The sequence below is a fragment of the Galeopterus variegatus genome, unplaced genomic scaffold (genome assembly GCF_000696425.1).
Source record: "Galeopterus variegatus unplaced genomic scaffold, G_variegatus-3.0.2 Scaffold5127, whole genome shotgun sequence".
In the NCBI taxonomy this organism is placed as follows: Eukaryota; Metazoa; Chordata; class Mammalia; order Dermoptera; family Cynocephalidae; genus Galeopterus; species Galeopterus variegatus.
Genome location: NW_007731238.1, coordinates 60,434 through 81,526, shown reverse-complemented (window position 1 = coordinate 81,526; position 21,093 = coordinate 60,434). Strand labels below are relative to the sequence as shown.

At 42.6% G+C, this 21,093-nt stretch overlaps 1 protein-coding gene across 1 annotated transcript in view; it reads left to right on the top strand.

Annotated features, from left to right (window-relative positions):
* The window catches only part of VGLL4 (vestigial-like family member 4), an 84,887-nt gene that overhangs the window by 32,142 nt on the left and 31,652 nt on the right, over positions 1–21,093 (top strand). Inside the window, exon 2 of the mRNA XM_008588961.1 lies at positions 7,507–7,696. Coding sequence (XP_008587183.1) covers positions 7,507–7,696 — 190 coding nt within the window. The remainder of the gene's footprint in view (positions 1–7,506; positions 7,697–21,093) is intronic.

The following is a 21,093-nucleotide window of genomic DNA, read 5'->3' as shown; positions in this document are numbered from 1 at the left end:
GCCTTCTCGCCAGCAGGGCGAGGCCAGTCTGGTGGCCAGGGGTTATGGTCAGGCAGGAGCAGACATATTAGAAGCCCCAGGCTGCCTGGGGGACCAAGCTGTGCCATCACTTCTTTAAGTTCAAGCACAAGGAAGGGAGGGGGGAGGGGAGTCTACCATGAAGTCTTGGAAACAGCAGAGGTTTAGATTGTGGAATAAAACTGTTGGGCACGGCATAGAGATTTTTGTCAAAAAGCTGTCCTTAGAAGTTATAGCAAGACACTTTTTAGTATAGTTTTCTCTCCTCTTCTTTGTAAAGACGTCTTTTTACCCTTGTGCTTTTTCTTATCTCCAGGAAACGCCAGTAAATGCTATTATTTTGACGACTTTCTCTGGAGTCGTGCCATCATCTCACATGCAGTCAAAGTGGGAGCTGTGAGACCTAGGTTCTTCTTCATCCTGGGGAGATTCAGCTCATTTCTCTGAAACCCACTCATTTGCCTCATCTCTGTGTTGAAGATCTTGGCCTTAATGATACAGTTCTGTAAAAGTCTTATCTGTCGCTGGTGGGCCAAAGTGTATTTACCTCAGTTGACTAAGTGCAATTTTCTTGTAGTATTTCCATAGATGAATGGAGCTGGAACGCTGAGAATTAACAGTGTCCTTAATTTTTAACGAAGTTTTCAATCATGAGGAGCTAATGATTAGCTAATTTCAACTAATGTTACTAGTTTAGGCTAGTTAGTTGAATTTTTTTTTTCCTTTTACCATGTGAAGTGTGTTCTGTAAAAGTTTGGTGAGTGTTTCTTGATCAGCAGTAAAAGGAAGACTTAACTTTAAAAGGTATTCGTTATGTGAAACATAGACCCTTAGAGCCAGAGGGAGGCTCTCCAGGTGATCTCATAGAGCCACTTAGTTTTACAAATGAAGAAACAGAGGTTAAAGGGATGAGTGTTGTTTTGAAGACCCTCCAGTTAGGTTCTGTATTTCATCCACTCTGAGATGAACCATTGTTTTATGTTCCATTGAGAGAGAAACAACCCTGCCTATTAAAATACGCCAGTTGGTTGTAAGACTAACTTTAATCTTAGCAATATTAAAGTGTAGGAAATAAAAGGTCTTAGAATCTTTGAAGTGTGCTAATAACAGGATTAGGAAACTAGGTTGTCATCTCCATAGACCCCTCCCTTCTCTCTATTCTGTCTTTAAAAGCAGAATTTTCTTGTGATATTTCATCAGAATTATTGTATAGTACATCATAAAGCTAAGTGATTTTCTTTCTCTCTGTTAAACTTTTTTTTTTTCATTGAAATAAGTATATGCTGATTTTTATGAAATCTTGGGCCAAAATCTGTTTATGTTCAATGGGGGGAAATATTAAAGGAATATTTTTGATCCATATATTTGAACTGCCACCGTGATTAAAATTGCAGTTAAATAATTTTTGTTAGGCATTTGTCTTCAGTAACCCATACTTAGATAAAATGATCTTCATTCAAAAGGCCAACTACATTTTAAACATTTAAGTTCTTTAGTTATAATTTTGAATATTTAAAAAAAATGACAATTATAATTAAGCCAACTTGAGAAACTTCAAATACTGTGTTACTCAGACAGCTCACATGTCCCTTCTCCTGTTTCTTTCTTTTTTTTTTTTTTTTATAAAGATGACCGATAAGGGGATCTTAACCCTTGACTTGGTGTTGTCAGCACCATGCTCAGCCAGTGAGCCAACCGGCCATCCCTATATGGGATCCGAACCCGGGGCCTTGGTGTTATCAGCACCACACTCTCCCGAGTGAGCCACGGGCCGGCCCCTGTTTATTTCTGAAAAAGAAAGATAATCTTTTCCCCCTTTTCAATTACCAAACCATTGTGAAATTTAGAATACACATTAGGAAAAAAGAAAATAAGTCTCTTACACCCCCAAGATAATTTCCTTTTGTTGTGCATTTTTTCCCTCCCCTCCTTGTGGTCAGGGTCTGTGTAAATATCATTGTTTGTTTCTCTGACAGTGTTTTGCACAGCCTCTGGCATGTAATAGGGTACTCAGACACACACACACACACACACACACACACACACACACACACACACACACACACACACACACACACACACACACACACACACACACACACTGATTAAAAGCTGAGCTAGAGCTTAGCAGGACTCTGATGAGTCCAAGTGCCTGGGTAACCTCAAGCCGTTCTCTGATTTGATTTTCTTTAACTTAGTAAATAACGTTTTAAAAATGATGTGACTTTAAAATTGTAGAGAGTTGTAACTACAATAACAAAAGGTTTATTTTTACTTTAGGGAAAATTTATGAATGCCTGTTCTTATTTGTTTAACAGTTAACTGTGGAAAACCTGAGACAATTTTGGAGTCTTCTGTCATCTGCTTATAATACCGGTGTGTTTTCTGTTTTGTGGGGAGAGGTAGTAACATGTCCATTGAGATATAATTCACACACTATACAACTCACCCGTTTAGTCTGCACTTCAGTGGTTTTTAGCATATTTAGAGTTGTGCAACCTTCACCACAGTTTTAAAACATTTTTATCATCACCCCCAAAACCCAGCACCCCTCAGTTGTCACTCCATACCCTCTTCTGGCCCTGAGTAGCCACGCATTTACTTTCTGTCTCTGTGTATTTGCCTATCTGAACATTTCATAGAAATGAAATCAGACAAAACGTGGTGTTTTGTGTCTGGCTTCTTTTTCTTTTGTGTCTAGCATACTGTTTTCTAGGCTCACCCATACCATAGCACGAATCAATATTTCATTCCTTTTTTTTTTTTTGTGGCTGCCCTGTATTGGGGGTCTGAACCCTTGACCTTGGTGTTACAATACTGCACTCTAACCAGTCGTCCCAGTACTTCATTCCTTTTTAAGGCTGAATAATATTCATCATATAGATATACCACATTTTTATATCCATTTGCCAGTTGATGGACATTTGTGTTGTTTCTACTTTTTGACTGTTTTGAATAATGCTACTGTGAACATTTGTGTACAAGTTTTGGTGTGGACATATGTTTTCCGTTCTCTCAGGTATATACCTAGGAGTGGGATTGCCGGGTCATGTGGTAACTGTGTAACCGTGTGAGGACCTGCCAGGCTGTTTCCACAGTGGCTGCACCACCTCACATTCACACCAGCCACATACAAGGACTCTGGTTTCTTCACATCCTTGCCAACACTTGCTATGTTCTGTCTTTTGATTATAACTATTGTAGTGTGTGTGATGGAGAGTCGCATTGTGATATTGATTTGCATGTCCCTGATGGCAAATTATGTTGGTTGAGTATCGTCTTTGGAGAAATGTCTATTCAGATCCTTTCCTGTTTTTTAATTGAGTTATCTTTTTACTGTTGAGTTTTTATGTAAATATATTCTTAAAGAGATCTTCTAAGATTCCCTGTTCTGTGGTATCTTTGATCTTTAACATGTCCTAGAACTCTATAACCTGCCCTTCCATGGTCTTGCCTCATTTATTCAGTCAGATAGTATCTACTAACCATCTCCTGTGTGGAAGGGACTGTGCTGTACACTCTCAGGTGTATAAAATGAATAAAATGCCCCCTGCTTCAAGTAGCACAAGACAACATAGGAAGGGAAGCACTAAGTGATAAATTTCTATAGATGTTCAGAGGAAGAAGAGATGACTTTCAGATTGAGGAATCAAGGAAGACAACCTGAAGGAAGGTGGCATTTTAAGATGCCTTGCAGGATGCATAGACTTTAAGTAAAAGAAGATTGAGAGAAGAACCTCAGTAAAGATCTTGAGGTTCAGGGCTGGCTGGTTAGCTCAGTAGCTTAGAGTGTGGTGCTGAGAACATCAAGGTCCAGGGTTTGATCGTAGTACTGGCCAGCTGCCTGCAGCCCCCCACACCACCCCAAAATCTTGAGGTTAGTGAATTCTCTGTAGAATGGTAATTAGTCTATTTTAACTTTTAGGGCTGAAATTTTCAGGGTTCCAAAAAGAGGAATACTAGGAATAAAGACTGGGAAGGTAGTTGGAGCCAGCTCTTGGTTTCAAGTGCAGAAGCAGTCTGGGCAGTATTTTCTCCAGGACTGGCACACCACCGGATATTTGAGGTTAGGGTGGGCTGACATGCCGAGAATGGTGAATGTACAGAACTGTGTAGGATAATGGGGTTGATCAAAAGCAGCTCAGCTGGGAAACTGTTGTGCATTGAAGATAAGAAGGCTTGTCATTCAGAAACTCCTGTGAAAGTTGTTTAATCTCAGGGTTTACAAATGTGTTTGATCATGGGGTTACCTTTAAAACAACAAAAGAAAGTAACATCTGAGGTATTTCCTTTGGGTTTCACTGTCTTAGTTCACTATTACACAAGTAATAATTTGTTAGTAAATCTTTCGTCACTTGATTGATTATAGGATTCTGGATGGTAGAATTGTACCATTAATTCTGAGGTCTGGAAGGAATGTTAGATCGTAGCTAGTCTATCCCCTCATCGTATGGAGGCCCAGAGAGGAGAAGCACATGCCCGTATTCACCCTGTCCTAAGTAAAGGAAGGGTCAACATTGGAACCAGGTGTCCTGATTCCCGGACCAAATGTTCTCAGTTTTACTAGAAGAATTTTAACCTTTCTCTGCCACATACACAATTACAACAACTCCTGCTTCAAAATATAAGTGTTGGCCTGGGGTGCTCTAGGGTAGAGCCCAGAGGTGAATAGCAGCACGTAACTGACCAGACCCAGTTCTGCCCTTCTGTCTGGATTCGTTTCTTTCTGCCCTCAACTCCTTCACTCTAAGCCACATGTGGGGCCGCACAGGGTTTAGGAGGAGGTGTTAGTAAGATCAGCAGAGGACACGGGTTCTTGCCGCCAGTAAGCCTGTTAACCTGTAAGACCCTGGGTAGGCTACTGCATGTTTGGGGGCACAGTTTTCTCATCTATCAAATGAGGCAAACGGTGTTTACAGGACTCCTTCCTGCACCAGCATTCTGAGATGCTGATATGCCACAACAGTGTGCATGTACCATCGTTTCTAGGGGACCTGGTAGAGGCTTATGTGACAGCCCCTAGAGAAGGACTGTCTCTATTTCCTCATGGGTGCTTGATTACCATCCCACCCCTGGGTGAGAAATCTTGTGTTTTCAGAGGATTCCTGTGGACTTCCTTCTTTCTGTGTCAGACATCAGTGGTTCAGTCTTAAAGATCAACAGTGCATCAATTTGATGAACTTAAAATGCAAACAGACATTTTTGATTACCATCCCACCCCTGGGTGAGAAATCTTGTGTTTTCAGAGGATTCCTGTGGACTTCTTTCTTTCTGTGTCAGACATCAGTGGTTCAGTCTTAAAGATCAACAGTGCATCAATTTGATGAACTTAAAATGCAAACAGACATTTACTAGGATGGAAATAGTAAATGAGTGGAGTGGGAACATTGTTCTCAACCCGAGTTTTGCTTTTCTTGTAACAGCGTATGCTGGTATAATGAGCGACTGCTCCTTTTTTGGAGTGATTTGAATTGGTTGCTGCATGGTTGTTGTCCATAGCAACTTCTGTTGCAACACAGCTAGCACTTGATGAGATGGTGACCAAAGCTCAGGGGTCTGCGCTGAGCCCAGGGACTCCTCAGCCACTCATTTCCCTGCCAAGGGTGTTGAGAAACACTGGGGAGAGTGTGGTCACTCTCTGCCATTCTGATGAGGTCTGATTTGCAATTGCTGAGCCCCTGGGGATGTCATCAGAGCTCCTCAAAAAGTCAGGCTGGCTTGGGCTCCCGAAACTTTACTTTGCAAACACCCTCTTCTCTCTGGAAGAAGTACAGGAAAGAAGGGAGATTTGGAAAGAATATTTTCTAATCTATCAAGGTACAAAGATTAGTACTGCTTTGTTTTTAAAATAAAAAATTAATAGGAAGTAGAGGACAACCAAAATCATGCTGAAATTCTGAGTGTAGCAGGCCAGGGTGGGGCCTGTTTTTTAGGTATTTCATTTAAAATGGAAAGTTCCAGTTTGCTCTGGAGCCAGAATCCTTAAAAGAAATCCTGACTGGAGGTGTATTACGCGTCACTGTATATTTGCTAGTTTATGTCTTGCTGACTAAATTGGCAAAGTGTTTCTTTTTCCTGGTAAATATTCAGAAGGTTTTTTCCTTACTCCTTTCCCTCACAAAATCATTATTTGTCACATGTGTGTGGAGTAAACGACTGTTAAAACCGCCTACACCTCGGTGATGATATGAAAATTAGTGGTGGCAAACAAAGATTTCTTTTCTTAGGTACCACAAGGCCTCAGTTGAAGTTTACTTTATGCTAATATTACTCAAATTGTGAGCAAGTGGAACCAAAATTGGTCAGGCCTCAGAGACCAATATGTATAGCACAATAAAAGGGTTATTTGTGAAAAATTTAGATGCCCACCCATATGGCTTAGAAAGTTTGAAGTTTTCTTTTAAAGTAATTATTACTCTTGCTTATAAACTTTAGGAGGTACACAAACTTTATTTAAAATTATGAAAGGTTACATTTATTTTAATTCATGAGGCACAAAGTTATCACCTAGAACAAAGCCTTTTAAAACAGTAATGAAAAACACCAAGCCATCAAATCAGATCAAAATTCGAGCCCTGATTTGAGTGTCTATGAAAAATGTTTTGAGAACTGCACCTATGTTTGTTCTTATAATAATCATAATATTTTTAATGTGCCTTTTTTAGTATATTATAAGAATACAATGTTTATTTGCCATTAAGCAGTGTATTTTTTTTCCTTTTAACCTTGGGGGCCAGTATGTGAACTACAAGCCCATACACTTTCCTCATTCTTTTATGAAAAGAACATACCAAAAGTATAATAAAAACATAACAATGGGCCGGCCCGGTGGCGCACTGCTATAGTGCGCCGCTTGGGAAGTGCGGCGGCCCGAGGGTTCGGATCCCACATACAGACCAGTTCCCACTCACTGGCTGAGCGAGGCACGGGAGCAACACCGAGGGCTGCGATCCCGTTGCCGGTCCCGGTCCGGTACGGGGGCGACACTGAGGGTTGCGATCCGTTGCCGGACATGGAAAAAGACACACACACACACACACACACAAAAAAAAACATAACAAGCAAGAAAAGTGAGTTTGGCGTAGTGGATTAATGAACGCAGTGAGGTCATTTTCATCTTCTTATAGGTATAGAGTTGAATATGCACAAGTCAAAAGACCTTTGATGTTTTAAATTAACTTTTGAGATTGTTTATGGTAAATACTTTTTCCCTCTCTGCTATCTTACTGCAACTTTTCATTTTAAACTCTACCCTAAAGAATGATAGTGCTAGCAAACCACACTGATGTAAAATGTCTCATGCTTGGCAGCTAACCGCGCCCTCAGACCGTGTTCTGAGAGTGGCTGGCAGCCCGTCATGGTGCCAGAAACTTTCCACTGGGAGTACTTTTGCAAGGGGCCGGGTTGGGTGGGGGATCGGAGGGGGGACGGGGACTGAGGTGGGGGCATTGCTTCTGCTTGGTGACTTCATCAGCTGTCTTTACATAGGTGAAGCTGCTCTCCGGGGAGAACCCAGAATGCAGACCCTCCCTATGGCCTCTGCCCTCAGCAGCCACCGCACCGGCCCTCCCCCCATCAGCCCCAGCAAGAGGAAGTTCAGCCTGGAGCCAGGCGACAACGACCTAGACTGTGAAAATGACCATGTCTCCAAGATGAGTCGTATCTTCAACCCCCATCTGTGAGTTCCCTGGTTCTTATTTTGGCTTGTGTGTGCTCCATGCCGGGGCCATAGTTCTTTTGTAACTTCATGCCAATTGTGAAGTTATTATTTCAAGTTATTTATAAACAATATTACTTAAAATTAAAAGATAAATAACACCCATCTGCCAAGAAGGTGTTAAACCAATTTTAATGACTTGTGGTGAGATGAAATCTTGTTTCCTTCTGACTTACTAGTATTCCCCTTGTGTGTTTCCCTGTGGAAGTTCACATTCCCTTAGAACTTCTGGGGGTGGTTGTCTAAAAAACTTGGCTTTTTCTTGCCTGTACGTACTGATTGTTGTTAAGAGAATTGATGTTTGGTAAATATCTTCACATGCTGGAGAAATAGAAGGAAAGGTTAGCACCTGGGACCACTTCTGTAAAGCTTTTTTACTCAGGGGTCTAGGACTGTACACACTAGAGGGTATTAATCCTCACCTTGTATGCTCACGGTGTGAACTTGAGACCTTCCCAAAGAGGGAAAGCCATCTTCTTGTGTTCACAACAGCTCGTCACATCTGATGTTAGCATGTAATGGTGGTTAGAGACTCAGTCTTGGAGCCAGGAGATCCGGGTGTTAGTTCTGGACCTGCCACCAGCACTCTCCTCTGCCTTGACACAAACTGTGTCAGCTCTCTGGATGTCAGTTTCTTTGTCGGTGAAAGGAAGGATTGAAACTCAAGTTCTCAAGCTGCACGACCTGACCACGGTCCCTTTGAAAAGCAGCCAGCTTTTGTGCACTGCGCTCCAGCTTCCCCTTTGCACTCTCAGCACACGCACCGCCACCAAGGGATCGGGAGGCTCTTTGTCGGTGAAAGGAAGGATTGAAACTCAAGTTCTCAAGCTGCACGACCTGACCACGGTTCCTTTGAAAAGCAGCCAGCTTTTGTGCACTGCGCTCCAGCTTCCCCTTTGCACTCTCAGCACATGCACCGCCACCAAGGGATCGGGAGGCCTTTCCTGTGTTCCCCACCACACCTGGCTGCCCGGCACAGCCCACTCTGGCAATTGTGTAGGTGGTTGGTGTTATCAGCATCTTGTCACACGTGTCAATGTCGCTCTGATGACTGGAAGGAGTGGCTTTGTGTGTCCAGGCACAGAGGTCCCACTCTTTGCCCCCTCCCCAGGATCTTCCCCTGAGCATGAGTCCTCTGCCCCCAGAGGACGCTGTCGTGTGTTCAGGGCGGGCTGGCGCCTCTGCAGCAGGGCGGCCAGTCCTGGGCCTGTGCTGCCTCAGCACCCGTGTCCTCCTCAGCATGCCACTCATTCCAATCTGCTGGGACTGTTGTGTGCAGTCATAAGACACTGACAGAGGTATTTATCCTCGAATAAATCACTGCAGTGTTAGTCAGAGGCTGAGCCTGCAGTCTGGAGCCCTGGAATGTGCTACAGTCAGGAATCCAGCAGCAAGGCGCTGCAGAGCAGCAAGCGCTCACAGACAGGCTTGGGAACTAATCCCTGGTGGCCGGGCTGTACGGAGGTTATACTCCTGTTACAGGAATTTCTTGTTCTTTTCCATCCTCTCTCCCCAAACCCAAATAACTGACATTTGGTGTCCCACCCCTTTTTTTAAAAAAGAAGCAGGGAGGTGGCCTGGAGGCAGTAGGTTTTAGTATGTTTTGTGATCAAACATGCCTTTGTTTAAATCCTAATTCTGCCGCTTACTGGCTGTGAGGCCTTGGACAAGTCATTTAATTTATCTGGGCCCAATGTCCTTGTTTGTAAAATGGCAGTGATAATTGTTAATATATAAACCTATGTGAGCAATATAATTAAAATGTACAAAGAGCTTGACACAGTGTACCACTCAGCTGATGGTAGCTATTATTTTTATTAATAATATTCAGATATTGGTAATGACGATAGCAGAGAATAAGAATATGTTGTGGTGCATTTAATGTTTGAGAATGTATGCACTTTACTCAGAATGCCTGGGTTCAAATCCTACTTTCCTTATCTTTCAGTGAGGGCAGCAATACTACCTTCCTCTTAGGATTATTGTAAACTACTTTTAGTACAGGGCCTGGCAGATAGTAAACACTCAGCTTTAATCATTATTAATGTTAATATTAGTATGTTAAAGCATTTAGAAAATCATTTTTTAGCTTCTTGGATGGTTACAAATATGACCTTAAAGTACAGGGCGATGGTGACACTATAAATAGTTTTAAATGTAAATAATAAAAATAGAATTGCTAAATTTTATGTGCAAGTCACAATCGACACCACTATGTAAAGTTTTAGGAATTTAGAAACAGCAGCACCTCCATCTACCAGACTCCCTGGATTCACATCAGCTGGGTGGCTCCCTTCCCCCCCATTTTTTTTTTTTTAATCGTAGTCAAATACACATATATAAATTTTTTTTTTTTTTGTCCTTTTTGAGACCGGCCGCACCGCACTCAGCCAGTGAGCACTGTGAGTGCACCGGTTGTCCCTATATAGGATCTGAACCTGCGGCGGGAGCGTTGCTGTGCTCCCAGCGCCGCACTCTCCCGAGTGCGCCACGGGCTCGGCCCACACATATAAAATTTATCATCTTAACCGTGTTTAAATGTAAGGTTTGGGTGGTTTTTTGAGCTATGAGGAGGAAGAGTGATCAGTGTATGGTTGGTTCACTCTGGGTGACAGGTGTTTACTATGTGATAGTTATTAACTTCATAACATTATCAGTGTTTCTACTTGTGTTTTCTAAGAGCCTAATGACAGATTTCATAGGCAAATTGAAAAGATGCTGTGTCTCACTACTTCATTCTGTGGGGTACTTATGAAATCAAACAACAGTTCTTACTAAAATGTTTTTATTTGAGCTATAGCATGTTACCTCCTTTTTATTTAATATTTATGTCTAAGTTTTTTTAATAATTAGAGATTCATATTTATTTGGAAAAGAATAGTCTAATGTATTTGTCTCTTTAAGGAGATTACAAAATGATTTTTGTGCTTTATCTTCCTAGAATTTGCTCATGATGTGCAATGAAACTGTGTTTTGTTTATTTTATCACTAAAGAAATCACAGTGATTCTGGGGAAGGAGTGTTGTTGAGAAACGGTTTTGGCAGCTAGCTACGAGGGTCTCAAAGATGCGTGCTTTGGCTGCATTCCATTATAACCATCACTTGGAGATATTTTCCACTAGAGAGATGGAGAGAGCCAGTGGCTCTGGGCCAGAGTAGGAAGCTACAGAGAATATGACTGAATTCCAGCTGATTCGATTTGGGGGATGAAGGGAAAGAAGAAAGGTGTCCTTAGTGATTTCTCCAGAACTTGGAAAATTAGAATTCCTGGTCTCTTATTCCTGGGTTCTTGTTTGAACTCATTATTAATGTTCTTGTTAATATGAAAAATATTATTTTTTTGTTCTTAAGAAAAGTGTTAAGAACTTGGTAGTTGAAATTTTGGATGATGCCATTTGGAAAGAAAGTGGATTAAGGGATGGGGCAGGGATAGAGTGGGATTTGTCTTGTGAAAAAGTCAATAAGTAGTTTTTTTTATGGCCCTGATATGTAAGTGTGATCTGATAAGGAAGAGCTCTCTCTCTTTTCTCCTGTCTGCCTGGTAATTTATCTGTTAATTATCCATATGGACTCATGGATTCCTGTTTTCTTCAGTGGGTTGTAGCTGTCCCAGATTTGACAAATAAGAGCCTTCAGCTGGCTCCTGTGTTCGTGTTAGTTACATGCCTCCATTATTTTGTTGTTGCTATTGAAAACTTTCTTATTTACTGGCATACAAGATGTTCTAGGCTCATCTTGTAACCTACCCACCCCAGCCATGGAATTAGCTATTTCTCCAAGGACCCTGGTTCCTGTTAGTGGGGAATAGGATTTAGAAACCACTATCTGGGTGCTAGGTATTAGTTACTATGGTGTCATTGCTTCTAGACTTGAGTTGTCCATTACGGCATACAGTTGCATTAGCCACATTTCAAGCTCAGTAGCTACCTATATATAGTTAGTGGCTACCATGTAGGACTGCACAAATACAGAACATTTCTATCATCACAGAATGTTCTCTTGAGCAGCACTGGTTTTAGACTTTCTATGGACTGAGCTAGGAAATCAAGAGTTCATATCAATACTTCAATTCTAATCTTACTCCACGGAATTCTTCCTCACCCTCCCGCATTCCATTTTTGTATGTCCCTTCTTCACCAATAAGAACCCTGGTTCCCAACATCAACACATTGACTTTATGGTTCAGTCCTACAGTACACATAATGTAGTTTTGGAATTGCTATGCTTGTACCACTTTGAAAAGCATACGTACTTAAAAGACTTCGAAAGTTGTTTGTGGTTCTTTTTTTTTTTTTTTGCTATGCTGAGGGTATAATAGTTGAAGTCCTGACTTCATGGGGACTTCTGCCACTTGTATTGTGTTATTTAAAACATATAAACTGGGTTCATTCATTTCTGTTTGTGTTAATTTCTTTTTTCGTTCTTGTTGATTTAATTTTATTTTTGAATATGTACAACACTGACCGCTTCCAAAAGTCGAAAGTGTGTTTAAAACCAGACCTGAGGAGTGTTACTCCTGTCCCAGTCTCTCGCACTTGCTGTGCCCCTCCCCTGTAAGTGAGCATCCTCCTCGTGTTTTTTTTTTTGGCAAATTGGGCAAATGAAAGAATGTTTTCTTATCTCCTTTCTTACACATAAGGTAGCATGCTTCATGTACTCATCTGAGCTTTCGTGTTTTCATTTAACAGTCTGTTGTGGAAGTCTTTTCACACCAGCTCTTTAATCTTGTTTACAGCTGCATAGCACTCCCTTGCCTGCATGGGCCAAAGTTCATTCAACCAAACCCCTGTATTTGGATGTTTAGGTAATTTCCAATATTTTATGATACTAGTAACGCCGCATTGGATGACCTTGTGCATTTGTAATATCTTGTGTCTTTGTAATATCTTGTGTATTTGTAATAGACTAAAAACTCTTAAGACAAGCAATGCAGCATGTTGGTTTTGAGATTTACTCTAGGCTACTTGGCTGGTGAGGATTCTGTGCTGAAGAGCAGTCAGTAGATGACTTTCTGAAGTGAAGCAGCTTTCACCTTTGTGTGGGGGGGTTTGTAGTGAGATATGCCATCGAACTGTTCAGTCAGTCAGCTGTGAGAGGAAGGGAACATTTATCGAGTGTTTAGCATGGACAGGCCCTGTGCTAGACATTTGAGATATGTGATCTCATTTAACCTTCACAATAAATGTGACCCTTTAAGATAGGTAGATACAGCTCTATCCTTTCTCTCTCTCTCTCTCTCTTTCTTGTCTGTCTACATCCACTCAGCTCTAGTTTACAGAAGCAGAAATTGAGGCTGCAAGAAGATAATGTGTCCCAAGTGTTGGAGCTTGGATTAACCCTGCTGTGTGTGACACCAAAACCAATGATCATTTGATTGTGCCACAGCTGTATGTTACCTATGGAATTACATGGAGCTTTAGAGATGGGCATCATATATTTAGGGTCACACTTGACCAATGTCTGGCACATGATAGGTGCTAAGTAATTTTTGTGTAGTATTGAATTAGACCCTCTGTCAAGAGGTTGTGCTCTTTGAGCTCATGCTGCACTTGGAGTGGGCATCCTCTTTTTGATCAGTGGTATACATTTGCAAAGTTGTTGTCCCCAACACAGCAAAGCCCATAAGCTCACACTGGGATCAAAGCCATGATCTGTAGCCTCATGCTCTAACCAGCTGCACCTGCCACAGATACACTTAACCATCCATAATGAATGAGGAAGAGCCCACAACCCTCAGTGTCGCCCCCGTACCGGACCGGGACCAGCAACAGGATCACAACCCTCGGCGTTGCTCCCGCTCCTTGCTCAGCCAGTGAGCGGGAGCCGGTCTGTATGTGGGATCCGAACCCTCGGCGGGAGCGCCGCCGCACTTCCCAAGCGGCGCACTATAGCAGTGCGCCACCGGGCTGGCCTCTGGTGCTCCTTTGAAACACTGTCCTGGTGTGAAATGTGCTCTTGTTGTCTTGGCTTCTGTGGCCATTCCTTTGAAGTTTTTTCTCAAGTCTGATGTAGCCAATTCTGGTGTATCCTTGAGTGCGTTTTCCAGTCACAGCATCTTCTGTTTCCTTTGCTCCTCCTGCTTCTTCCTTCTTTCTTCTTTGCTTTCGTCCATCTACACCCCATTGCTAATCTCCCCCCCACCCCGGCCCTAGTCCTTTTCCTCCTTCTTTCTGAATAGAAAAAGAGGGGAAACAGACTCAAAACCAGTAGTTCTTTCAGTTTGACGAAAGGTTGGAGGAAGCCTTTGAAATCAAGTGCTGGGCATGTAATGGAAACTCAATAAAAAAAATATTGATTACTGGATGAAATGAAATTTGGGGTTTTCCTCTGGATTTTGTTGATTTTTTTTTTTTTTTGTAATGGAGTTCATTATATAAATGGTACCTCAAATATTCTAGAGTATCTATAATTTTTGGTGTCTGTACATAAAGTCTTTGACTACAGTATCATATTCCCTTTGGTGGTTCTTGGTTTCTTATCTCTCTCTAGTCCTTTAGTTTGCACCTATATGGATGCGCATTACTAAGACTATTTTACAAACTCCATGAAAGTGAAGGAAGCAGTTCTTCATTTCACATTAACACTGAACCCAGAGGAAATTGAAACGTTGAGATTATTTTAGCACCTTGACCCTACTAGCACCTGGGACTTTGTAAGGTAAACAGTACTACACATTTATAGACAGAATGTGTTATTGTTGTGTTCATGGCTCCATAAGCCTTAGAGGGAGTGAACTTTTCATCACCAAGAATGATGATAGGTCTTGATTTCCAGCATCCGGGGAATCACGAGATCCTTTGTGTCAGGGCTTCTGAGAAACAGTGAGTCTCTGTTGTCGTGCACCAGCACAAACCTACTGGGTAGATACTGTTTTTATCACTCTTTTACAAATGGTAACACTGAGGTTCTGGAACTTGGTGAATTTCACCCAGCTAGCTAGTAGGTAACAGTGCCAGGATCCAAAACCCATACTGTTTGATCCTGATGCCAGTGCTCTCAGCAACCATGTTATATTTATTTATATTAATAGCGTACCTATCCAACTTCTAAGAATCATTTGATGTAGGACCTTAACACCTTATAGTTTTAGGCAGTTTGTAATTTAAGCTCTCAAAACACAATTAAAGATACTTTGGAGATGAGAGAGGTGGAAGACTGTTCGTTTCAGCATACATGAAGGGGGATGGAAAGAAATGAGGTGAGGCCTTCCTGTTAGCAATGTAGAACACTCCAGAACTTCATGGCTGGTGAAGATACTTTGGAGATGAGAGAGGTGGAAGACTGTTCATTTCAGCATACACGAATGGGGATGGAAAGAAATGAGGTGAGGCTTTCCTGTTAGCAATGTAGAACACTCCAGAACTTCATGGCTGGTGGTGGCTCCCTTCAGAGAGCGGGGGAGGCAGAGCTGCTTTCCGTCTTTTCCTGAAGAGGCCCAAAATGGCATCCTTCAGGAACAAACAGGGGTTTTCTTTATGCTTAGGAAAGTGCTTTTTCAGTTGCTTTAATTGTTTAAAATTGCTGACCCAATTTTGAAGTTAGTGGCATAGGCCAGTAGTTACCGTAGCCTGAAAAATTCAAATTGGAGAATTTAAAACCTTGCTTTAAGTATATGAAAACATGTCTTTTTTTCCCCCTCTAGATTTCATAAGTCAGAGACTATTGAATAGAATCCTTCTGTCTGCCTTCTCTCTCTCTGCCACACCCCCTTGGAATAGTCTAAACTTGGAAAGGGGTGGCCCCAACATTCTCTCTTCTTTTGTACTTTTGTACACAGCCTTACAAGTATTCCCAAAAGTGTTCTGGAGGTTTAAGAGGATATTTTATACCCTTATTTTGAGTTTTCCTAAATAACTAAGAAATTGAGATATTGTTAAATTAGGGTTTTTTTTTTTTTTTTCTTTCTGTTTTTTAACTTCTCCTCCCCAATGTATACTAATTGGGTGATTTTACTTTTAAAAATGCATTAGAAGGGAGCCTAAATTAATAAAGTTTCACATTAGGGAAGTATCAAGTGAACTGTGTCCTGTGAGATTTACTATGCCCCTAACAATTTAGAGTTGTGAACCAGCCTTAACTGAGATGGAAAGGAAGCAGAGTTTATAGCCACTTCTAACCACACATTTGTGTGTTTTGCTAATGAAGTGTGGTACCTTTAAATAAGGGTCACAGGCTGACCTGTGCTGTGTGGGTTTCTTGTCTGTCAGGCCAGAGGCATTTTCTCATTTTCGCAGTTGAGCTGAAAACAAAGGCCTCCTTATCCTAGCAGGGAGCTGTGCTCTTAAAAGCTGACATCAGCCTTTTCCCAGCAGGCATCGCTTCTGCCTTAAGAGTCTTTGAAGAGAGCTGGAAAGGCAGGTCCCTATCTCACTGCTGGCATTTTCTGGCCAAGTAACACATGGAATGAAGAAATGCCATGGGTGCCAGGAGTCTAAGGAGCAGAACAAAGGGACGCTCCTGCTTGTCCATTCTGGGCTGCACTGGGCACTTAGTCTCTAGCCTCTGTGGTTCTAGTCTGAATCATGCAAGTTATGAAAGTGGGCCGAGGACCTTGAAAATTGAGGACTTTTTTGACCTGAGGAATGCCTCTTGAAAACATTGGGGATGCATAAGAGAATGTTCATTAGTATGTGTAAAGTCACTTTTTAAAATGACACAGTAAAATTGAAAAAGAATATATTTCGATTTATGAGTTAAGTCAAAAGCTCTGATTCAAAATTGAGGAAACAAAACAGCACAGGATTTTGCTGTTTCACCCGCCACGCCCTGATTCTCTGAGCACTTAAGCTCTGCTCAAAGTGCTGTTTTCATGAAGATACTTCTGCTCTGGGAACACAAATTGCGGCTGTTTTATACGTAGTTAAGGATTAATCTTGACGTTGCTTTATGACCTCCCAGACCTCCTCTTACTGCAATACAAAGCCAGTCTGTCCTGAAAGTACATAAAGTGCTGTCCCCTTGATGCCTTCATAGATTTGATTGAGTACCAGAAAGATAAATGCTAAGAAATTTGCCTAGCTGTGAGTGCTAATGGTTCTTTCATTCTGCTCTAGGGTCGTGCTTGTGAAGCAATTTTTTGCCTGTGCTACACATAGCTGGAACATAGCAAAGTGGTTTACAAGCCTGTGTTCTGTATCTAGTGTAGTTTTTAGTTAATAAATGGCAGTACTTGGTCTCTCTTTTTGGGTTAAAACACACACATACTCCTCATGCTGGAATTTTTTCACAGATTGTCTCCACAGCATAATTAGAGAACTTAATGTTGCAGTAATGTTTTGGGTCTGGCAGTAGCTGGAAACCATGCCAAACAAGGGATCCAAATTCTGGATCCAAGCCTTTACAGCCCAGGCATAGGCAGAGTGTGCTGCAGAATAGGAGGAGGCAAACTCCACCACCATCCTCTCCTCCAGCTGATACTGCTCTTGCCTCCCTTCTTTGAAGAGACCTGAGAAATGCAACTAATGGGTCCACACAGAAACTCTCTCCAAAAGAACAAAAGAAAAAAAAAAACCCACTCCAGAAACTGGATCAAAGCCAAGTGGAAGGAACAGACCAACTCTTATTAGGTCAGGTCACTTTAGAAGCCAGTCCGAGAGCTGAAACCTCATTGTTCCTCTAAATTGTCCATGTTGTTGGACCCATCAAGGAATAGTTATGGAGTTTTCTAATTCGTTAGGGTAGTTTTCTTGGCTACTTATGACTGGGGTGACACTCCCCATAGGTTGTCTGAGAACTCTCTTCCCTCAAGATGCTCTAAGAAAGTGGTCCCTGGTTAAAGTTTGGCAAGTACCAAATCCATTCTTCCTGGTCTGCTTGTGCATGTGAGCAGATTTCAGGGTTTTGGAAGTCCTAGGTACAGAAACATTGTGTAGCCTAGAGTTTCTCAAATGTACTTGGCGATAGAATCTGTTATGGACTGAATCGTGCCCTGTGAAATTCATACGTTGAAGCTCTGACCCCCAATGTGATGGTATTTGGAGATGTGGCCTTTGAGAGGTGATTAGGGTTAGATGAGGTCATGAGAACAGAGCCCTGGTCTGATGGGATTAGTGGCCTTAAAAGAGGAGACACCAGAGAGGCTGATCTCTCTCTTCCACCACATAAGGACACAGTGAGAAGGCAACCATCTGCAAGCCCGGTGGAGAGCCCTCCCCAGACACCAGTAATGTTGGCACCCCAATCTTGGACTTCCAGCCTCCAGGACTGACAAAATAGATGTCCATTGTTTAAGCCACCCAGTCTGCTGGATTTTATTACGGCAGCCCAAGCAGACTAGGACAGAATCCTTAATCCCCTTTTCATAAGACTTTTTAATGATATTCCATGGAGCATAGTTGCTTTACCAATATTGCCTAACAATGTGCATTTTATTTGGTTTCAAAATTGTATTATCATAAACTTTCAGAGTTGTAAAGCTCTGGCACTTTAAGCTTAATTATTAAAATGAAATATTTGTATAATTCCTTGATTTGGGACTGTTAGGTGCCGTCTTTAATGCTTGGGGCTCTCAGGGAAATTGATTGAAGCCAGAGAAATTGAAGAAACTTGAGGCCCTGTACTCCCTCGACCCTGTGTCTGCTTATCTTCCATTCCTACCTCTCTCCCCTCCATAGCTGTTTCTAGAGAGTAGATTACTTCTACTTCCATATCCATTCCCCAGGGCAATGCTCTTATCCATACCAGTAATTTTAATGAGAGTTCTCCCCTTGCATTCACTAGTGATCTAGTAATTGCCAGATTCAAGGGCACTTGAAATCCCTTATCATATCTGACTCTCTCTTTCTTGAAAGTCTTTCCTCCCTTGGATCCCATGGCCCCTTCCTTGCTTTCTCTGGTTCCCCTGCTACAGGATCTTTCAGAGACTCATCATTATTGCTGTTCTCCATGGCTCTGTCCTTCTCACTGAGTATCTGACTCTCTCTTTCTTGAAAGTCTTTCCTCCCTTGGATCCCATGGCCCCTTCCTTGCTTTTTCTGGTTCCCCTGCTACAGGATCTTTCAGAGACTCATCATTATTGCTGTTCTCCATGGCTCTGTCCTTCTCACTGAGTGGACCCTTCCAGTGAAGTCACATGCAAACTCATGGCTTGCATTACCACTGTTGGTTGGTGACCCCAAATCTTTATCTCTAGCCAACACCTCACCTGCACACCTGTAGATCCATCCACCTTCTAATGTTGCCTGTGCACCGCTGATTTGGTACTGCTTCATATCCCAGTGCTGTGAGGAGCTCCTTTCTTCTTCCAGCACCTTACCAAGTCTGTCGCTTCTCCTCTGTCCTCATCTTCATGTGGGTACAGCTCTCTTTCCATGTGCCCTGGAAGTCACCTCCTCCCTTCTTCTGCCTTGTCGTCCTCACACCCTGTTGAATCAGTCTGCTAGATGTTTTGCTCGGAGGCACTGGCCTGGGCTGTAGCTTAGACCCCTGTTTCCACAGCAGTGACCTCCTTACTGGTCTTTCTGGCACTTCAGCATCAGAAGGGGGTTTCTGAAGTCTGCATTGCTGCTGGAGTTCTTCCGCAGCTCCCAGGCAGCTGCAGGAGGACACTGGATAGAACTGTTTCCTCTCTGTGCTCCAGCATGAGTGAGGGGACCCTGCACACTTGCTTTGTTCTTGCACTCGCTTCTGAAAGCCTCCTCCTCTCAGCCAATGGTGAGGCTTCCTGCTTCAAGGTTAACACTTATTCGCATAAAACAATGACACTGTAATCGTGTGTCCTCTTCACCAGACTGCCAATTCCTCTAGGCCAGGGGCCTAGTCCTACTTGGGTCTGTAGCACTTTACCTGGCCTGGTGCCTGACACCTACTAGGTATTAAGGAAATGTTTGAATGAAAATGGACTCACTATGAGAGCACCGTGGAAATGCTCTTCCCTTTGACTAGGACAGATTTTAAGAATCTCTTCGAAACATGCGGTGAACCCCGAGTGGCACCACTTAGCGTTCTTCCATTTTTTCCCTATACCCTGGATACTTATTTCCGTACGGGCTGGAACAGAAGAGTCCCACTACCACTTACCACACCCACCTCCTCTCCCCATCAAGTTCTCCAAAACAGAAAAGTGAAAACACCTAGGACCCAGCAAATGCTCAGTTTGCAGTCTGTGTGACTTGACCTGCTTGTGGGGCATGCTTCCAATCAAATGCTTTCATCCTCGTGTCAACTCCGAGTAACGAGCATTATAGTTTATTGCATGAATGAAATGATTTTTTTCCCACTCCTCTATTTATATTTCTTTTTTATGCATCTGGCTCCATTCCCAGTGTAAACAGAAGGTAAGGTGTATGGAAATGAGGAATTCAGTACAGTTGGGCGAGTCTCACAGGGCAGAGTGGTGGCCAGACATTTCTTCTGGGTGGAAATTGACCCAAAGAGTAGGTTTGCTAATACTAGAAAAGCAAACAGGCCTCTGCCCAGGTGTGTACTACTCCTGGTATTTTTCAGATTTACCTAAAAAGTCCTCAAAGCCAAAGCACTTTTTGACTATTTCATAATAGATTCACTGCTTAGGTTCGTATAGATTAGAATCTATAGATAGATTCATCATTTATTTTTACATGGTATCTTTGTGCTTGCACGGCACACAGCCCTTGTTCCCCGTGTTTTGGTTTTGAATGACACCACGTCATTTTTTTTCCCCTTTTTTTGTCTTTTTTACTGACCGGTAACGGGATCGCAACCCTCAGTGTCGCACCCGTACCGGGGACCGGCAATGGGATCGCAACCCTCAGTGTTGCGCCCGCACCACGCTCAGCCAGTGAGCGGGAACCGGTCTCCACATGGGATCCGAACCCTCGGCGGGAGCGCTGCCGCACTCCCAAGCGGCACACTCTCCAGTGTGCCACCGGGCCGGCCCGACACCACGTCATTTTGTGTTAGGTTGTTAGTTTTTGAGCAGGTTATATCAAGACACTCCACATCCTCTCAGGGCTGACCACTGGGGACAAGACTGTCCTTTGATAACAGAGGCATTGTGGGAAGGGGCTGGTAGTCACTCAGCTCCTCTGTCAGATCCTGTTGGGAGACATTGCTGAGTTTGTCAGTGGGCTGTGGCTCTGGCTCCTTTTTGACTATAAAATAAAATCCAAGTTCTTAGGGGTGACCTTCAAGGACTTTGATGATTGGCCCCAAACTCCCTTTCCCAGTATTATTTCTCAGCAGACTTGGACTTTTCATTGGAAGTCTCCTTGACCATGGTTACATTTTAAAAGAATCTATTTAAATCCTTGTTCTCCATGCCTTTAGGCATGCTGCACAGTTGCCTGTGTCAGAAGCAGCTCTCACACAGTGTAGGACGAGCAGTTTGGATTGCCCACCCTCCCTATGACTTTCGTGTTGAGGCTCATGTTGGAAACCAA